The 20,279-nt window shown below is 38.3% G+C and overlaps 1 protein-coding gene across 2 annotated transcripts in view; it reads right to left on the bottom strand.

Moving 5' to 3' along the window:
* The window catches only part of GRM7 (glutamate metabotropic receptor 7), an 859,113-nt gene that overhangs the window by 48,440 nt on the left and 790,394 nt on the right, over positions 1–20,279 (bottom strand). Inside the window, exons 9-10 of one of the 2 annotated variants that reach the window (XM_043587990.1) lie at positions 8,777–9,023; positions 3,145–3,256 (exon numbers count right to left, since the gene is read on the bottom strand). In XM_043587990.1, the coding sequence (XP_043443925.1) occupies positions 3,186–3,256; positions 8,777–9,023 (318 nt within the window). In that variant the 3' untranslated portion in view covers positions 3,145–3,185. Of the gene's footprint in view, positions 1–3,144; positions 3,257–8,776; positions 9,024–20,279 lie in introns of those variants that run through there. The other variant, XM_043587992.1, reaches the window with a different exon arrangement.

Genomic DNA, 20,279 nt, shown 5'->3' with positions numbered 1-20,279 from the left:
AAATAATGGTATTTCACAGAACTCTTAGGTAGAAAGAAATAGGCCAACAAGATTTATAGCTGCATTTATTTCTAAGGTGATTCTATGTCAAAGGTTGGGTAACGTACATTCTGTGTTATCCTATACTTACAGAGTGTTTTCAAAATGGATTTTAAATTGACAGTGTCTTGAGTTAGTGCAGAGATATCACACTGAAGGTGAAAGAGGGGCGGGGGGCGGGGAGCTTAACATGATACAAAACCTTGGTCACACAGTTCCAAAAAGCTTTAAGATGTAAGATAACCCCATTATAGTAATTATAAGAGACGAGATTATTGATTTTTTTCACAATACCAGTTAATAAATTAGTGAAATGTCAATAATATTAGAACCAGCGCACTTGCTAGGAGGAACATACATTGTAAAAACAAGACTCAGGGCTATTACTTGCAAGGCTGAATTAAGTTCAAGTTTTAAAATCAGAACACCATCCAGTGGTGTGAAAATTTACTTCCTAACAAAACAACCTGTTTCCTGACCTGGTGATGATGCCAGATTGATTGTTTCTATTGCTTAATTGCGTTTTAAAATAAATGTCATTAGATTGATAACCCTCTGCAGGGTTTTAAAATCCACAAACATTCAGACAAGAGATGCCAGGAGGACTGATTCAGTCGATGTCTGGCCTGTGGTGTTTGTCAGAGACAGGATGTCTAGTGTGTTTTCAAGCCAGATTAGGTTCTGCTCTGTCTGAATTTGGACCTGCTTCCTTCAACCCCCTACAGACTCTTGCTTGTAGAGTCTGCCTTTGCTAGAGTGTGGGGGCTGAAACAAGTCTTACTAGCCCAGTAGTAAGTAAGTAAGTAAACATTGTTTACTCTTGAATCTACAAAATTTCCTTTACTGTTTTGTCTTCCTAAAAACAATGCAGATATGGATTTAAACACACAACTGTATGTGCCTTTCTCCACTGTTCTGCTGAGATTTCCTGTCTTACTGTAACCTGAAAAGGCAAATCACTCCCCTTTTCAAGTAAATGTAACTTAGACCAAATTCCCAATTATTTAAAATTTTTATTATTTATTTTGAGAGAGAGAAAGAAAGAGAGCGCATGTGCACGTGCAAGCAGGGGAGGGGCAGACAGAAGGACAGAAAGAATCCCAAGCAGACTCTGTGCCATCAGTGCATAGCCCCATACAGGGCTTGAACTCAGGAACCAAGAGATCATGACCTGAGCGGAGATCAAAAGTCTGACGCCTGACCGACTATGCCACCAAGGCGCCCCCAACTTCCCAATTATTTTTTTTTGAAGTAGCAGTATGAGATCATTATCATTAGTGTGTAAAGACACCTTTACATTGGCAGAAAAGGAGAGCACCCAATCACAATCTTTGAAACAAGAAAATCCTTGTCAAGACTTTATTCTGAAACAGCACATCCTAAAAGTATTTTTTAACTGAAGAACATTTTCATCTTGTATCCTTTAACCCAAAAGGCATCAACTCTGAATGGAGCTAAAGAGAATTTTTAATGGATTGAGATTAATTCTATCATTTTCACCCAGGGAAAATTCCTTCTCTTTTATTCTCAGGGAGTCTCATGTAAACGGAGTGTTCAAGTGATGAGTTGCAGTGTTTTGACAAGCCCTTGGTGTACAAAAACTTGAAATCTCACTGGAATTCCACTATATATTCACTGGGAGGAAAGAATGCCCTATTTAAAAACTAGGACAGATCATGTTGATACGGAAAAAGGAAATAAGTATGTGAACAATATATCCTAATATAAGACTGAGTTGCAGGCACCCATCTACAATCAACAGGAAATGTAATTACTCTGAAAGTACTCTTGCCCTATCTTACGGTGGTGCTAAATGCCCCATTAAAAATAAATAAATAAATAAATAAATAAATAAATAAATAAATAAATACAAGACATACAGCAATGATCTGATAAAAGTTCTATGTTAGCAACATAGAAACAAGGAAGACTAGCCTCTATTAGGAAGCACTATTTCCCCCTCCCATGATAGGACCTCTCCACTCTCTCTTGGAATCTTTCTACAGATTGGTTTCTCTATTTTGTAGCACAATACCAGGTTTAAAAGCAAATCAAAAGGCAACCTTTCATTCACAGCCACCACATGATTTTAATAACTCTGCTCCATATTTTCCACTGTTTGTTTTTCCACAGTTGGGAATACTTTGACTCCATCTGGATAAGGATGCTTGCCGATACAAGGGTTGTTTTGCACTATATTAAACTATTGTGAAGGCTAAAGGGTGGAAGTGTGCTACTAATAATAAATAACAAAATAATAATAAAGTCACAGCATATATGTTTTAGTGAGAGCCTCAAATAATAAACTTCAGTGATGAACCAATGATTACTTCTATGCCTGCTCATTCCTGTGTCTAGTTCACACATCACACCATTAACCATTTCTCTAAGCTATTAGTTTGAACACCTTTGGTATTTATTGATAATTCCTGGGTTTGACTAACATTAAGACTAATTTTACACTCTTGAGGTCTTTGCTTGAAGCTTTCCTTGCTCAGTGTCACATGTTATGACTGCAGTTGGTTCCATGCTTCTCTAAGGCAGAACTATGAGCCACAGATCATCTTCAACACACTATCAAGCCCATCCGGCAATACCTTTGTGTCACTTTGCTGTAAAGAAGGAACTGAGACTATTTTGGGTTTAAGATGGTAAGGCCATTTGTTATTTTTTGAATGAATACATTTCTGGGAATGTATTTAATAAAAATAAACCAGAACAAAGGTTTTTGCTAGGCTTGTAAAACATTCCCCTTCCTTCCCTGTAAGTTGCCACATCAGCTTCTAAAACCAGAGCATGACAGCACATATTTAAAAATAATCTCTCACCATCAGTAGTTTTAAAGTAGACCATATAACAGGGTGACCAGCACCAATTCCACCACTGTTGGCTACTTGCTCAGCAAAGACAAATGTATACACATCCACACACATGTTCTCCAGAAAAGAAATCAAGTCTGTGACCTGTAGCAGCTGTCTGCACTATGCTGAGCAAACAGATTGTCTTTGAAAACACGTTTCATCATATAAATGATTTATAGGTAATCATGCAGTTTTCATGGAAACATTTCTTTTCTCAGTAGAGACAAGAACATACAAATAAATAAAAATTAGATTGTTTCTTACCTTTTAGAAAGCAGGCAAAAGCTATACTGTTGGTGGGATAGTGTACCAAGTAACAGACTTTTGTACACTCTTTCTTACTGGTGGTATACAGTCTACAGGAAAAGTAAATATATAGGTATGTATAAAATAATTGTGCAAACAATATTCCTTTTATTCTTTTTTTTTTCCCGTTTGGAGAAGAGGCTGCCATAGAGACCCTGGACATTATGCCCACTCTTTCAGTGGGTTCAAAAGACCTTGGTAGACCAGTTCACCACAATTCAGGTACCTCTGAACATGGGAGTGCCTCTTGATTTAAGGCAGTCAGGGTTTAGTTCCTCAAGCTGGAGCAGTTGGGGGAGCCAGCTCCAAGATAATTTATTTATGTGGTCAGAGTTTTCTTTCCATTGCCATCCTCCCTTTTTTTTTTCTCTCATCCTAGTCCAGCTATAGTGACCAGCCTGCATGGTTAGTCCAGCAGGATGAAACAGCATAATGTTGAGAATGTTAGAGATCCAAACAAATGAAGAAGCAAAACAAAACAAAAACCATAACAAAATAGCACAGCACAGGAGCGTGTTCCAGAATTTTCTAGGCATCATTACTTATGTAGGGTTTGGTGCCCACATCCATTTTCCAACAGTTTGAGTTTTTTTTTCTTAATCAAATGCCTCCTTATATTGACAACTCAACTATTTTATGTAATAATTCCCTTGGAGAACAACAGAAGTTTTCATGTATATGTTTTCCCTATAGTAGGTGCAAAAAATGGTAGTAAAAAAACAGCATCAGAATATAAACTTATATTTAAAATATCTTATTTTAGCTTTTCTATTTTAGGCACAAATTATTCTTCTAAAACATGCTTTATCATAGAACGTGCTCATTGGCCCAGTGTATGTCTAGCCTCTTTCTCAGAGTTAATCAGTCATACATTCTCATATCCAAGAAGGAGGTGTCCCAAGCTGTCCACCTGCCTGACATCTCTGGTTGCTACTGAACTTCCAGAGTCTAAACTATCTGCAACCAATCCAGATACTTGAGGACTTTCTCTGCACTACCTGGGGGCATTGGCTTAGAAAATGGATGGCAGTTTAGGACAAAGATAGCTTAGGGCTGCTTATCATTTTGCCCTGTGATCCTTTACAAGGATAGCATCTGAAACAGAGGATAATTTGCAGAGCATCTTCTGGTTCTGACCAGTCCAGGTGAGGGAGGCAACAATTCTTATCCACCCATCCCTATAAAGCCATGCTGCCTCAGTTAATATTGTTCATCCAACTGGAAAAGGGTCCTGCTGGCCATCAATAAGCCATGTCCCAAGCACAATGAGGTCTTCTTGTTTATTTGGCATCTACACATTTGCCATGAACATAAATCTGCCAAGTAGCAATAGAAAGTATAAGGAAACATGCTGAATTCAGGCTGCAGATGCAAGAACCAGAGGTTGAGGTGCCCTTCTTCTTAGAAAGGAATGTGGAGAAGGCATCATGGTGGCCAGATCTAAAGCTATCTGAAGTAGGTCAGGTTCTTCGTATTGTCTAGCAACAGAAATCTTGTTTGTGTAAATAAAAATTCAACAAGTAGCTGAGCTACACCCCTATACACCCTACAATTTTTCAATCTGAATGCAGAAGCCCTTGCCCAGCTCTGAATATCTAATGTTAGTAGTGCACAGATAATGTTACAATTTTAAGATTTACTCTTTGTGTACACGCAAATTTTTCTTTTCAACAATGGAATTCTAATGGAAGAAGCAACCTGAGAGGAAAACTGAGCTTCTTGGGGAAAACCCAGGCAGTGCTGGGGCAGTTGTAATTTCTGCCCATGGTAAGCCAACAAGCAAATTCATTTTTATATAGACATGTAGTTGCAATGTGCAGTTGGATGAGGAGAAGCATGCATGCACCAGATGGCAAGCTGCAATGACGGAGCAGAGCTGTTCAAAATGAAAACACTCAAGACTGAAATACATTGAGACTAACTGTTTAGAGCAACAATGGATAAAGGGACATTTCTGCTTCATTATTTACTTTGCATCTTATACTATAAACCCATCTTCCTCTCAGATACCCTCCCTCAGAGAATAGCGGATAGGATGTCCCCTTTGGAAAGACATGGTCCTTTTTCAAGTATATGGTCTGTGCTTTTGTTTATTTTTAACCCGACAGCTTAATTTCAGCATATAATTCCTTTGTCTCTGTTATTAATGCTTAGAAATTTGATGCTATTTGAGCTATATTTGATATTAAATAGAATATAATATTCCTTTGCATGAGCATAGTCTTACTGTTTATTTTCATTAATTGAACTTTTCATTACTGCTCTTACCCTACATACATACATTTTTGCATTGGTCAGGACTGGCTTTCTGAATATAATTACTATCTATGATACCACTATTTTCAGATTAGTGTCTCCTTTTGGATCATTTAAAATAACTAATTGACTGCATTTTTATCTCATCTCAAATGTTTCATCCCTTGAAGTTGACTTTGTCCCAGGTCAACATCACTGCTAAAACTTTGGGAGGCATTTCCAGTATGTGTCCTAGATAAAATATTGCCTATTAAGACATAATAATTTCCAGAGATGAGCTTTATGATATAGTAGCCACAACCACAGATGGCTATTTAAATTGAAATTACTTAAAATAGTGTATTTCCTTAGTTAAGTAACCGTATTTCAAGTGCTGGTTTGCCACATATGACTAGAACATTTCCATCACTGCAGCTGGGTCATCAAAAACCCCAATGTTTGGAGGTACATGAATCTCCTCCTATGGTTCAGAAAATATCTATTCATATTACTTCTGTTATTTTAGGGAGTGTCTACACAAAACCAAAAGAACTAAAATGGTTTTTAAATTGTTTTGGACTGCTTGTAAGACAAGGACTCTACTTGATTTCATTTTCCCCTCTGGGCTGTTTACCTTTGCTCTGTGTAGACACCAAAAAATCATTGACAAAACCCAATAAAACTTTTTCATGGGAAGGCACCAAGTGAATTCCAAACAGAATAGTTGTCAGGATTGGCATTAGATAATAAGTTATTTATATTTTTAAGTAAATAAGATGAGGCCTCTACCTGGGCAGCCTTCTTTGAGCTCAAGTTACTCCTATCTTTGTAGATAACACAGCAAGTAATAATACATTTCACAGCACATTTAACTCAAGAGTATGCCACAGACATCATTATATTCTTTATATGCAACTTGAATCACCAGTTGAGGAAACCAAAAGAGTAATTTCTGCTTTGGAATTATGACATGCCCCTTAGGTTCTAAGAAATGGAACAGCAAAGAGAAGCAGGCATGGATTTGAGACTCAGACCTGGGTTTCAGTCCAACCTCCACTGTTAACTATATGTGTGACTTTGGTAATGGCACTTAATCTCACTAAGCCTAGGTTTCTTCAGTGAAAAGCAATCCTCATTCTACAGAGTTACTGTGAGGGGTAAGAGATCTTCCACACAAAGCATTTTGGATTAATACCTATTTCAAAGTGTAGCTATTGCGAGCATTATTAGTCGTATTAATATTGCTATTAGTGTTAGCTATTAGTGTTAGTGTTAGCATTTTACAACCATTATCCTATCCAAAACAGCTTCAACAAGGATAGAACCTAATCATTAAAAGCTAATAACAGTACAAATGTTGTTTGAAAGCTAATTATTTTTAAGTAGCGAAGTACTGAGTTGTCTAAATTCAAAACTTCTAACTTGCTCATTTTTTCCCAATACATATAGACTTTTGATCATATATTCCACTTACTGATTTTTGGACACATCTACTTAAATTGTGTGTGTTCAGATACACATGCAAAACTGTTAATGGAATGTCTCTAGGATAAGGGTTTTTAAAAAATGTAAGGGGTCCTAGAATAAAACACTACAGAAGTATAAATGTGCAGGTATATTTATCAATACAGGTATGCATAAAAATAAATGCTTAAGCATATTTGTTCATGGAAATATTTTTTTGGGGGCATTAGTTCCGTCTACCTCCATACAGCCTTGAACTGTAACCATCGCATCTACATTTACTTTTAGGCAGAACTTTCTGCCTTTTAAGGAATAAAAGGACAATAACAATTGATATATTATTTTTCAGATACATAATACGGTATGGCACCCTTATTACATAAGTATTATTATCTTACATGAATATTATTATCTCCATTCCAAACATGAAGATGCTGAGCTTTAAGAAAGCTCAGTGATTCTCAAAGCCACACAGCTGGGAAGTGGAGTGGATGGGATTTGAACCCAGGTCTGTCTCAACCCGAAGCCTCTTCCTATGTCACATGAATTACCACAGGATTCGCCATCCACTTCCCCTCCTCTCTATTGACATTTGCTCTGAAGACACAAGAACAGAGCCTATACATTGATTTGGTTTCTCCTTGCTCATACTGTGGTCCTTGTCTTTCCTCTTGCCTTGTCCCAGAATCCCTTCTATTAGAGGGTCAAAATAAAGCCCACGGTGTTGTTAACAAGCCTTTGGTACCTTGTCTATGTATTTTCAAAGAGTTTCACAGTATTCACTCAGCCAACTACTTAGAAATGGAGATGAGCCAAGATCATGGATCTCTGAACAGGATTTGTCAAAAACAAACTCTGTTGCCTCCTGCTCTTTAAAGATCTCTCTCTTCCTTGCAGAGTACAAAGGATTACCTCAGAGTTCTTAGAATAGGGATTCCTTTCTGCTTGGCAAAGTTGATAACTGAAAAATGTCTTGAATGATTTAACGGACAACCTGAATCCCCCTCTACTTTAAAAACAGGAAGTATGAGAATCTGCCACATTCTGTCTGGAACTGGTCAACTTGTTCCTAGAAAACAAATACTGGAAGTAGTATTTTTAATCTAAAATGCACTCTTACCACCATACTGTTAGTAAAATTAGCAAGTGGGTATTCTATGCATTTAACCTCTAGTTACACGGTCTTATTTTCTAAAAAAGTATGTCCATCTTTTTGTAGTCATTTGCAGGCTACCCAGGGGTTGCAGATATAAGCATATCAAATGTAACATTTCACCCTTTATCCCCTCCCTAATGTTTTGTCTTAGATGTTTTCCCCATGTGGGGGTGTCATGAGCATGGTGGTAGATGGCCTATATAATTGGGTGTTTTCTTATTTCTGGAAAGCTTGCTTAGTAAAGTATCCTAATGCTCTCCACATTCACATTCCAGTGAAAGGAGTTTTGCTTTCTGAGTTATTAAATATTCCAGTTTCCTTCCCACTACTACAGTTTAATCAAGTGTTAAAATTTCCCTACTGGGAAGTTGTTTCTCTAATAGGGAAAGAGCAAGAAATGTGGGTCACAGCCCGACAGGTATGTTTACGTCACTTGAAGTGTTTGGTACCAAAGGATAAGAAGGAAGGGAAGGGGGAGATTTCACACTTCAGAAGCAGAGCCTCTAAAAGCTTTTTTTCTCATAGGGAGCAAAAATGGCATGAGGCCAAGAATGAGGCAAACTCTTAAGAGCAAAAGTTCACATTTATCCAGGAACCCACTCAGTTAAGACAAGGATGGACATAATATTTCTGCAAGGAGAGGCAGGCTGATACCACAGTTCCTAGAGCTTCCTGATGTAGTAGGGGAAGATGAAAGGAAAGGAAAGTTACTTACTGTTTGGGTCTACGTTTTCACAGAGTTCTGTTTTTGCCTCCCCGTTGGGTCTGTCACTGGGTTTGTGTGACAGCCGTGAAGACATGGTGGCTGCTGTGACTACCGCCTTGAAGCTTCGCTTCCGTTTCTGGACATTGAGTTCAGGGTGGAAAATGATGATGTACACTTTCGGCATGTATAGCATCCCCAGCGCCACTGATGCACTTAGGTTCATGGAGATTGTAAGCGTGGTAGTTTGTATGTAGAGCTAGGAGACACAACACACAAGACACTATTACAAATAAAATGACTGCAAAGGAAGTCTGAATACTTAACACAATGTCAAGAATGACTCTGGCTAGGAGAGAGAGCATAGCAATCTCCAGGGCCTTCTCATAAAAAAAAAAAAAAAGGAAGTCAGAATGACTCTGCACATTTATCAGAGAATTTGTGCATATATTTAACTGATGGAATGCCTTTGGGTGAATCCATGTGCATGCTTGTCCTGGAGAAGTCTCCAAAATAAAGCTCAGAGTAGATCTTTAGTCAGATTTGAAACACTTCCATCACAATGGCAGATGAATATGAAGATATGAAAATCATAGAAATTTGTGTAAGGTGGTTATTTTTTATCCCCTACATGTACACAAAAGGATTAACACTATATGATTTCTTGCTCCACAAAGACCCTGGGACCTTTGAAAGTCATGTTAGTGTATGTCCCTTTTTGCATTACTATTTTTTTGAACAGATCACCTTCACCATACCTACAAAGTAGTGAGTTAAGTTTCCCTGAAAAGTAAGCCCTTGTTGCTTAGTTCTGACTTACAAAACACCAATGGCGAGGAAGTGAGATCTAGTGATGTTGGCTTGTCCAATTGTCCAATTGACAAATTGCTAATATAAGGCAAAACCATTCTGACACTGTATTATTTGTAGTTTGGATGATGTCTCCATAACTATCCTGTCTCCTTTCACTCCTTTGAAAAATAAGCAAGCAACCATTCAGTTACTGCTCAGTGTGTTAAATCATTGCCTTGGTTATAAACTTGAAAAGGTGATGGTTGATGATGGGTGTGGGAAATTGTAATATCAGCAAGGCAGAAGCTCCTTGCCTTTGTCCAGTTATGTTTATGAAGTGCCCTCTTTAGTGATCCAGAACCGCACCTCTATATATTTACATATGTTTTCATTTTACATGACTACTAAAGGCTGGATTAAATAGGAAGTGATGGATGTGTTAATTAACTTGATGTGGTAATCATTTTTCAATTATACATATTAAATCATCACATTGTATGCCTTACCTTTTTAAGGTTGTATATAATTTTTGTCAATCATAACCTAGTAAAGCTATAAATAAATAAAAACATTCATCCATCCATAAAATTTCAATTACATTAAAAAATGAATAAATACCATGGCCTTTTATGTCAGTGGAAAACCGACAATATATTCGATCATGGTATTCCACAACTATGCCTTCCTATTGATCAGGGAATAAAATCTCCACCCTTAGTAGAGTCTATGAGGCCCCATGTGGTCTGCCCCCTGCCAACTTTGTCAGACTAATTTGCCACCACTTTTCCCCCCACCCTTCTCCTCAGGTCACCATCCATATGGGTACTCTTTTAGGTCTTGAAGATGCTGTGCTCATTCAATCACAGAATCTTTTATACATGGGCTATTTCTTTATTCTTGTTTTCCTCTGTATGGAATGATTTTCTTCTGCTTCTTACAGCATCCATCCTAGGCTGCCCTCACCTATAGCCTCAAAGTTTAGGCCAGCTTCTTTGCGTATACACTCACAGAACTGTTGTCTTTATATCATTGGTCTCCACTTGTAATTATACACCCCTTGCCCCAATCTTTTGACTGCCCATCTCTCTGACTAGTCTACAAGTACCGTGAAGGCAGGAATATGTGTCTGTGGTACATCGTCGTGTCTGTAGTACTGGCAAACAGTAGGCACTTAAATAAACATGATAGATGAGTTCACTTGTTTGTATAATGGATGTCTTTTCCTACCTATGACTTACTGGTCAAACAGCCTTTCTTTAAACATACAAGAATTTGTTTCAGACCTATTGGCTGCCTGGATATTTCTGTAATATTTTTTCGAACAGGCTCTGGTGAAGAAATTAAGAGAGACTTTGCCATCTCATGTGGAAGGAATACAGTTTTCCAAAAAACATTAATTTGAATGTGCATGTCTTTGAATGGTTTTAAGGAACTGCCAGGGGCTAACTGTATAATACATAATGAATGTAAAATAGAAAGACAAAACAGTATTGAAGTAATGATCCTTTTGGTTGTGAATCAGACCATATTTTAAAAGCTCATCTTTTCCTATCAGGATGCTTGTAGTCTTTGAACTCCATTCCAACATGCCAGCCTACACTATTTAAGAAAGGCTACCATGGTCACAAGGCTTTATGAACCCAGGCAATGTTGATTGCTTTCCTTGTGGTCCCTGATGTTATCCTACTAATGAGGACTTTGCAAACCGTAGCTTAGCAGTCCAAAAAAGAAAATATAATTTGACCTATGGGACCTTTGGTTTTGTTTCTCTTTCTCTGTTCATGAGCAAATTTTACAGTTGAAGAAATCAACTGTATAGATTTAAATTCTGACATTCATCTTATAGAGTGTTTGATTTCATTATTCTATGACTAGGGCCCATTGGGACTTGGTATTTTGTTTTGAAAGTTTTGCAGTCTTGGGGTGCCTGGGTGGCTCAATTGGTTAAGCACTGACTTCAGCTCAGGTCATGATCTCATGGTTCATGGGTTCAAGCCACTTTTCGGGCTCAGTGATGACAGCTCGCAGCCTGGAGCCTGCTTTGGATTCTGTGTCCCCCTTTTTCTCTGCCCCTCCCCTACTTGTGCTCTCTCTCTGTCTCTCAAAAATAAATAAATGTTAAAAAAAACTTTTGCAGTCTCTGATGACACTTCAGAACTATGTGAAAACCAACATTAATATCACTGATCAAATTCCTACTTCCATATTTCCTCTTTACACTTCATAGTGTTTAAGAATGAGTGGTCTGGAGTTAGTCTGAGTTCAACTTTCATTTACTAGTTCTGTGACCTAGGGCAAATAATTTGCCCTCTCTATGCCTCAGCTTTTGCATTTGTAAATGGGGATGCTAATAACAGTACCTACCTCACAATGTTGTGTTGATGATTAAATGAGTAAGTATTTGTAAAGTATTTAGAATCATACCTAGAAATACTATAAAATTATTTTGGAATAAGTACATAGATATGCAGGCTTTAGCCTACATTTATCCAAGAGGTACTGGTCCTCAAAGATTCAACCCCATCAAGCCCCAAGAAAGGACCCATGTCACTTTTTGGCCTTTGGTGGGAGGATCACCTTTTGACTCTTTTTATTTCAGCATCAACTCTTAGTACATTCTTTTGGCAAGTTGTAATGTATTTATTTTTAGTCTTGAGGCTTTTCCTGTTTTACCTGATGTTTATTGTAAAATACATTACCCTGTTTAATCCTGAGTTTTTGACATTTTATCTTTTTTCAAATTTCTTTAGAGATATCAAGGAATCAGCGGCCAATTTGGTCCCCTTCATCAAAACATAGAGGCCCTTGATACATAGTTTTACTGAGATTAGGCCTGTTCCCAGGGCTGGCATTCAACTAAGCCTCATGGCATTCTGGCTGTCTGAGGATAATCCCCAGTCGAGCAATCTCCCCACCTTGGCCAATCCTCCATGACTCAAGCCTATGGGAAGGATGCAGATTGCCTTGGAGTTTCCATATGTTTTGATCATTAAGGCTTAATTTTATCATTACCCTAAATGAATTTGCAGAATCTAGTTTCTGTTCCTTGGTTGAACGTGGCTTTTCTAACACCTATCATACATAATTCAGCTTTTAGAACAAGAGCATTTAGGCAAGGAATTTGCAGTCAAGCCAACAAAGAGCTTTGCATATATTCTAGAACAGTTTTTCTAAAGTCTGATCCATAGAATTTGGGGCTGTAAATATGCTCTCTGTCCCTCAGCTTCCTCAATTGTCAAATAAAGACAATAATAGTTCCTACCTCATATGGTGGTTTTGAACATCTAATTAATATATGAAAAATGTTTAGTGTAAGGTCTAGGAAATAAGTAGCCATGAAATGTTAACTACTATTTATATTCTGCCTAATATTTATTTATATTAGGTTATTAGGGTATAGATCTCAAGATAAGGCTTCCTCTGTAACCATTTTCATATATTTTATATTAAAAAATTATTTTAATGTTTATTTTTGTGAGAGAAAGAGACAGAGCATGAGTGGGGGAGGGGCAGGAGAGGGAGACACAGAATCCAAAGCATGCTCCAGGCTCTGAGCTGTCAGTGCAGAGACTGACATGAGGCTCAAACCCATGAACCATGAGATCGTGACCTGAGCCAAAATTGGACATTTAGTCGATTGAGCCACCCAGGCACCCCTAAACTTTTTACATATGTATTATTGATTAACTAGGTTGTGGTGTCTAAAACACCAGGCCTATTTAAATCTGGTCTAACTGAAATGTACCAGTAAGTATATTGTTAGGTAATACAGATATATGCTTAACTTAATTCCAGGCAAACCTCATCTGAATCTTCTCCATGTACTTTTTCATCTTGGTCTAAGTTCATTATCAGATAAAATGCTAATGTATACTGTGAGATGTCATTATAGTTTTGTAACATGGTAGCATTGGGGTTAGTTGAGTTCTCCTTGTCTTACTTTTTATTGTTAAGTTACTAAGAAATTTGAAAAGTGGTTGGATAGTGCTCATGAGCAACTTTGAGGTTTGCCAACTCTTCACTGTGAGTTTCAGAATTGGTGTATTTGAACACTATTTTGAGAGATTTCAAGGCAAGATTTTAATAGTTGTAATAGTGACAGGTTTCAAACTTTGAAAATTATAGTATCTGCAATACTGTCCAAAGAATAACAAAAAGAAAGAAGTAAGGAAAAAAATCTTCAGGGCACAGACACAGATACAAAACTAGAACTATCAGGAAAAACTCAGTTTCAGATTTTTGGGTTCATCCAAATACTCTCATCATTATTGTTGATGTCCTAGAAGTCTATACTACACAAATGAACTAACTGTATATTTGTAATAATGAATTACCATCTTTGTATAACACTTCAATTGGAAGAAGAGTTCTGGGACTGTTTGATGGCATTAAACCATTGATAGGAGATTATTAACACATGACCACCTGCTGTAAATTCACTGTTGTATTTTGCAGATAGATTCTGTGAAAGATGCCTTACTTTTTGGTGCATTCAACCACATATTGGTTCTCCATTTTTAGTGAGATAATAGCAAGTTCCTGCACTGGCCCAAATACTTAGTGTACCATTGTGAGGATGATAGGCATTTTCCCTCCATGAGGGTGCCATATTATAGTAGCAGGAGTAAGGCAATCAAGAACCAACTAATTCCTAATGCATTAATTGTTCACCAAATCCTGTTTCATACAATGTATATTTGCCCCTGTTTTCTCCTCCTCTTGGCATTTCCTCTGCTGACATGTTGTGCCTCTGACACCTTATTTATATTTGATACTTAATCCAGTGGTCCCTTCTACATAAAGCATTCCCTATGTCTCCAGTCAAGTCATTTCTCCTGTTAGCCACTTTCAAAGGTATACTCCAAAGAGCACATAACCTGATCTGCTCAGAAGAGTACAGCCAGTTAGTTGGGCTTTAACACTTGCTTTGAAAATGCAAATTCATTCCTTGGAGACTTATATATTAGGGAACAATTTGAGTATAACACAAAGTGCATATCTCCACGTGTGATTTCTTCCCCACGAAATTCTGGATAAGCACAGTAAACGGCATCCAGCTGTACCCAGCCATGCGGGAATACACAAAATGGACACACACACACACACACACACACACACCTCAAACACCTTCCTGTGTCCCCCTTGCACAATTTTATAATAAATCACAAGCAGCACACTTCTGGCAATTGCATCCACAAGCAAACTTTAACTCCTTTTTTAAAGATAAAATGCCATATTTATGGCAACATTTATGCATTTCTTCATTGAAATTGTGTAAAACCATGCCACCATTTTCATTAGATTTCTTTCTTTAAAAAAAGTCACTGGTGACGTTTTTGAGTATTGTGTCCATAACCCATTTTTTCCCATAAATCTTGTGTTTTTATTGCACAATTTTGCATAATATGGTAATTTGTAAGGACATATATGTCACATTGTAGCAGAAATCACTAGATAATAAGCACAATGACTACTAAAAGTGTGAACTTACTAAATTCTGGTTGAACAAAAAGTTCACTTGAAGCAAATATCCTTGGCATTCACCATTGTTTTAAGAAAAGTTATTATTTGTAGTCTGTTAGTATTATTATTTGTGTGTCCCCGTTTCCTTATTTCTAGAGTAGAGATAATAATGGTACCTATCTTTGGAGGTTGTTGGGATCAAATGGGTTGACCACTGTGAAATACACAGAAGTGTGTACAGCACGTATCAAGCACTCAATCAAGTGTATTAGTGTCTGTTTATTGGCTATAACATAAAATAGTTTTCCACGCTGTTTTTCTTCATGTTATCATAGTACATTTCAAGATGATGATCTTTCTTATGAAATGTGAATCGCAGCCTTTTGGAGGGAGAGGCGTTTCATTAAGTTTGCTTCTATTTGTTTGAAAGTATTCTCAAACCACTATTTTATCTGTCATTGACTTTCATGAAAAATAATAAATTTTGTGCATTCCCAAGTGACAGTTGGGAATTGGGACAAGAAGGCCTTAATGGAGTCTTTAAGTGGGATGAGAGACCCGTACCTCATGACATCCCAAAGTCTTTGTAACAAAAATGAAAAATGTGTCTGATGGACTCACAGTAAAGAGGAAGGATATGTTATTGCCTGACGGAAGTTTGGAACATTCATATGACTAAAGTGAAATGAAAGTTCCTGACAGTTAAGACCAGTGTTTTCCATCCTTACCACCTGCATGCCTTGTTTCCTAATTAGAGTAACCATGTTTTTGAGAAAAAAAAATGACATATGGTTGGTGACGGGACACGATGTTTGCAGTGGGACTTGCTCAGTCATCTGGGGGGTCAACATATTGAGGGTTCTTGCTCATACTGAGTTATCAAGTAAAACACGATGATAAAAGCATTCAGGATAATTATGGGGCAAATCTTGCTTTGTTGGAGTAGAGTCACATCTTCTAAAAGAATGACATTACAGAAAGAGTAAGATCTTTGTCATTAGAACTGATTTAAAATCTTGGCCCCAGATTGTTGGTTGGTGACTTTGGACAAGGTATTTCACCTCTGGCAAGTGACATTCAAAATTCAAGCCCTAGCAATTTGTTATCAGAGTCTCTGACATATAACCTTTCCTTACTCTACCACTACCATGGAGATCTTCTCACTATTGGAAGATTAAAAGGTATCATGTGAATAGTAGCGCACAGGGTCTGGAATAGGGTGGGTGCTCAGGAAATGCAGGTGTATTTATTAGAGTAGATGGCCCCATCTTCTGCAGATAATTTTCATGCTATTTTCTTTAGACCTCCTATCTTTGATGAGGTAATAAAAAGGGGAGAGAGGTGGGATATACATAAAGAGATACACACACCAAAGAGCATAGGCCACATTTTGTGGATAGGTGTCCGGCATAGAAGTATAAATAATGAAGGCAATCAGGTGATTATTGGACAAGATGTAGTTTTACTGTGTTTTGTTACCGTCATTTAGTATTTCTAGGCAGACATGATACATCTACACACAATTACATTCTTTATTTAGATGGACATAAGACAAACACTCCTGGTGAATGTAAATCAATTTTTAGGATAAGTGATTGTGTCATGCTTGAAATCACCCACACCTCAGTTCCTTGCTCTTCTGACCAGAAGCCTGGTGCTGTGTTTATTCCAGCGAGTTGCTGGTAGTGCAAGTGACCACATTTGGTAATTTCAGTGTTTTGTTCCCTACGACATCCTCAAAAACTGCAGGCCACCTCAAGAGCCATTTCTTCCAGGCAGTCACTTCAGATTGTGCCAGACAGATAGAAGTATAGCCTCCACACACTGATACACACAGTTTCTTTCCTCCACCAGCTCTCTGACTCCTCAATTTTGATTTCAAGATATTTTTCCCCATATAAGTCAGAAGATTTGCTCTTTTATATATAGACAGTCCTGGCACCATTTCCCCTGTTGTGTATCTAAAAGGATATTTACCATTCCTGCTGGTCTGAGATTCCCCACAATTGTTAGGTCGATGCCTTGCAGTGATTTAACATACAAAGGTAAAACGTTTTCTTCAGTCAGCCTGGAGAGATACACTTCTGCCAGATTCCATTGGCTTCCTTTGAACTCTTGGCCACATTCATCAGGAGTAAACCTACCAGCATTTTTATAGGAAGCAACATCAAATTCTTATAATGTGAAAATATTTGTTTGCATCTCACTGGGGAATACATTAGGTAAACTATGATGATGTTCTGTATGAATTTGCAAATAAACAAAGTAGATTAAAAAAATAAGTCTGAACTTAAAGTATTCTGTTTATAAAGTTGTACCTTGGAATGTCATTGGAGTTTCTGTAAGTGCTAAGCTGTGTAATCTTGCCCACTCTTAAAGTCATCTTTGTAGTTCTAATGAACATAAAGAGAAATCAAATGAAAATATTGATGTCAAATTAATAGCTAAAAGAAAGAGATAATCTTTGCATTTATTGGGCATAGTCCATGTGTTTTAAGTTGGACTTGTAAAGTGTTCATTGAAACTGGACCTAAGAGTGTCATTGACAAGAAGACAAAGCCAGGCTCTTACTAAAAGAAAGCACATTCTTATCTCAGTTTTCAAACCATTGACAATGGCTCTCTGTTGAACTTTGACAAGTTTTGATCATCCTAATCATATAGCTTTCTCCTTTCTCTCTTTAGTTCTGGCTGTTATTTCTGTTGATCTTCCTCTGTTCCTTTTGGACTGTATCTTTCCTGTCTTGCTGCTGAGCAATGGTACCTTTCTTTTTGCCCTTCAAATTCATTTCCCCTTCCATTAGCTCAGTCTTCCATATATTATCTTTGCTTCTCTGCTTTTCCACTGCCACCTGTGTGGCGGTGTGCAAGTAAATAGAAGCAGGCCCCTGAACCTCTGCCATGGCGGTAGCATGCACTGGCACCCACTGCCACCCCTGGCTGATGGGCAAAACACTTCAACAGCTAGAAAGTAAGCCAGCTGAATTGCCCATGGAGGGGTACCTTATTCTCTGAACTCCTCATGAAGGCCCTCAGCTGTGTAATGGTTTAAGCCCCAAAGGAGAAAATAATTGGAATGAAACTTAGAAAATTGTAGACAAATAGTTGCTCAAGCCTATGGCCCTAACTGGAACAGTGAGGGCTCTGAGATTAGGCAGAGAAATAATACCCATTCATTATGCCAAGAGAAATATAGCATAAGGGAGTGAGCCTAGCTAAGGAGTAGGGGCTGAGTGGTTCATGGTTTTCATCCTAACCTCACAAGATACCCTTTGCTTTGCTTCTGTTTGCAAGGTCTTGGGTCAGGGATCTCAAAACTGCTATTTCCTACCTACTTCCTCTCAAGCCTGCAGTCTGGTCTCCTTCATCACCTGCTCTGAGTTTGTCTTCCTAATTTTCCTGGACTCCTTACCAGGCATGAGAGATTTTTCCCAGGTGTCATTTCTCTTTACAACTCAGTGCTGAGAGCAATGATTTTGGGGGCTTCATCTGTCCTGCTGCACCTGCTCAACTTACCATCACACTTGGTATGAAGATAAAAATCCTCATCATGGCCCAAGGAACTCTGCAGGTACCCCTTCTGCCTTCCCTCACCTTCTCCAAACCTTCAAATGTGCAATGCTGTGTCCATCCTCAAGGCTTTTAAACATGGTGTTCCCTCTCCCTAAGATGCCATTCACACTCCTGGCTGCCTTTTAAGTCTGAGTCTCACTTCTCTGACTCTCAAATGTAAAATATGACCTTCCTCTCTTGCTTGCTCCTGGAACTTATCCTGCCCCTTCCTTATATTAATCACAATTGGTGAATGATTACTTATACGAGTGTTTATTTCAGAAATATCCTGTCAGTAGACTGCCCACATGAAGGCATGGACCATCCAGGCAGGTCCTGGAACATAGTAAATGCCCAAAGCATAGCAGCTGAACAAATGAATACAATCTAGGAGATACTGTGCAGCTGAGAACAGCAAAGTATATGACCAGTGCACTGGAACTGCAGTCAGGAAATCTGGATTTGGATGCAGGCACTGTAGCTTACTAACAGTGATGGGATCTTGAGCACCTCACTTAGCCTTTCTAAGCTTAATATTGCTACTTACAAAGGGAGGTGAGTAATGGCGTCTATTCCAGATGTGACAAGGAAGAAATGACTTGTAAGTGGTCATAACTCTTTTTAATTTTTTTAAAATATTTTTGAGAGAGAGAGAGAGTGAGTGAGGGAGCATGAGTGGGGGAGGAGCAGAGAGACAGGGAGACACAGAATCCGAAGCAGGCTCCAGGCTTTGAGCTGTCAGCACAGAGCCCAATGTGGTCAAACTCACAAGCAGTGACATCATGACCTGAGCCGAAGTTGGATGCTTAACTGACTGAGCCACCAGGTGCCCCTAAGCAGTCATACTTCTTAAACTCTAAAGCCCTGGTCGAAGTGCTGTGCTGGTAAAATTTATGCCTGTGTAGAACTGGGCAATGTAACCATGTCCAGAGGCTCTTTGTCTCTGAACAGTCATAACTGCTTCCATTTTTTCAAATACTTTTTTTTCCTCTAGCAATTTCAGTGGGTTCACTTCTTTCTCGAGTCATGGACCTGGGGCACTCCTGTGGCCCAGGCAGGGCATTCAGAGCTAATAAATAGAGAAGACAGAACATAGAGATATGTTGTCTCACATAATAGGGAGAGAACCAGAATATTTTGTGGAAGTCAGGGAGGAACAGAACATTTAGAAGTGAGCAAATCAAAGGCAGGGACCATGTTTAATTTATCTTTGCACCCTCATTCCTGGTACAATGAACAAGTTCAATATATGTTTGATAAATGAGATGGTCTTCACTCATTTTACAAACTGAACCAAAATTCAAAGGCATTTACTCATCTTTATCTCTCAGCTCATCATGTCTCCCAGCCCATGGCCTCTTTCATATCCTTGAATATGCCATGCTCTAGTCTGCCACAGGGCCTTTGCCTATTCCCCCCCCCCCCACCTGGAATGTTTCCACATCCTACCTACCTTGTTTTACTTATTCTTTAGATCTCTATTCAAGCATCTATTCTTCATCCAGGACTTTTCTAACCAAAACTAGCTAATACTATCCTGTCATAAGCTTTCAAAGCAATCATAAGATTCATACCTAAACATGTCTGTGTGTGTGTGTGTGTGTGTGTGTGTGTGTGTATGTATGATAAATATCTGTCTCTCCCACTGGGAAGTATGACTGTTTCTGTCTCATATTGTATCCTCAGCACCTAGCACTGTGGTGGGGGGT

This window comes from Prionailurus bengalensis, chromosome A2 (genome assembly GCF_016509475.1).
Source record: "Prionailurus bengalensis isolate Pbe53 chromosome A2, Fcat_Pben_1.1_paternal_pri, whole genome shotgun sequence".
Lineage (NCBI taxonomy): Eukaryota > Metazoa > Chordata > Mammalia > Carnivora > Felidae > Prionailurus > Prionailurus bengalensis.
This window is presented reverse-complemented; position numbering and strand designations above follow the sequence as displayed.